Here is a 236-nt window from a genome sequence, read left to right as displayed (position 1 = left end):
CAGGGAGGTGACAAGGAGCAAAGAGGCACAGATGAGAGGGAGGGACCCAGGAGGCGGCAGAGAGAGGCTTGGCCAGGGGCTAGGGCCAGGGGCTTCATGAGGGCAGAACGGGGAGGAAAGAGGGGGTGTGTGTCGGGGGCAGGGAGGGAGCGCTGGGCGTCCTCCCCCGCCCACCCTGACTCCCCGGCTCTTACTTCTTACAGATCCCGGAGGAGGTGAGTCCCCGATGCGGGCCG

The 236-nt window shown here is 67.4% G+C and overlaps 1 protein-coding gene across 1 annotated transcript in view; it reads left to right on the top strand.

The window, feature by feature from the left end:
* CAPN12 (calpain 12) overlaps window positions 1-236 on the top strand; it is an 11,853-nt gene that overhangs the window by 5,560 nt on the left and 6,057 nt on the right. The window contains exon 11 of the mRNA XM_015562425.1: window positions 204-215. Within this exon, the coding sequence (XP_015417911.1) occupies window positions 204-215 (12 nt within the window). The remainder of the gene's footprint in view (window positions 1-203; window positions 216-236) is intronic.

Source organism: Myotis davidii, unplaced genomic scaffold, assembly GCF_000327345.1.
Source record: "Myotis davidii unplaced genomic scaffold, ASM32734v1 scaffold1618, whole genome shotgun sequence".
Lineage (NCBI taxonomy): Eukaryota > Metazoa > Chordata > Mammalia > Chiroptera > Vespertilionidae > Myotis > Myotis davidii.
This window is presented reverse-complemented; position numbering and strand designations above follow the sequence as displayed.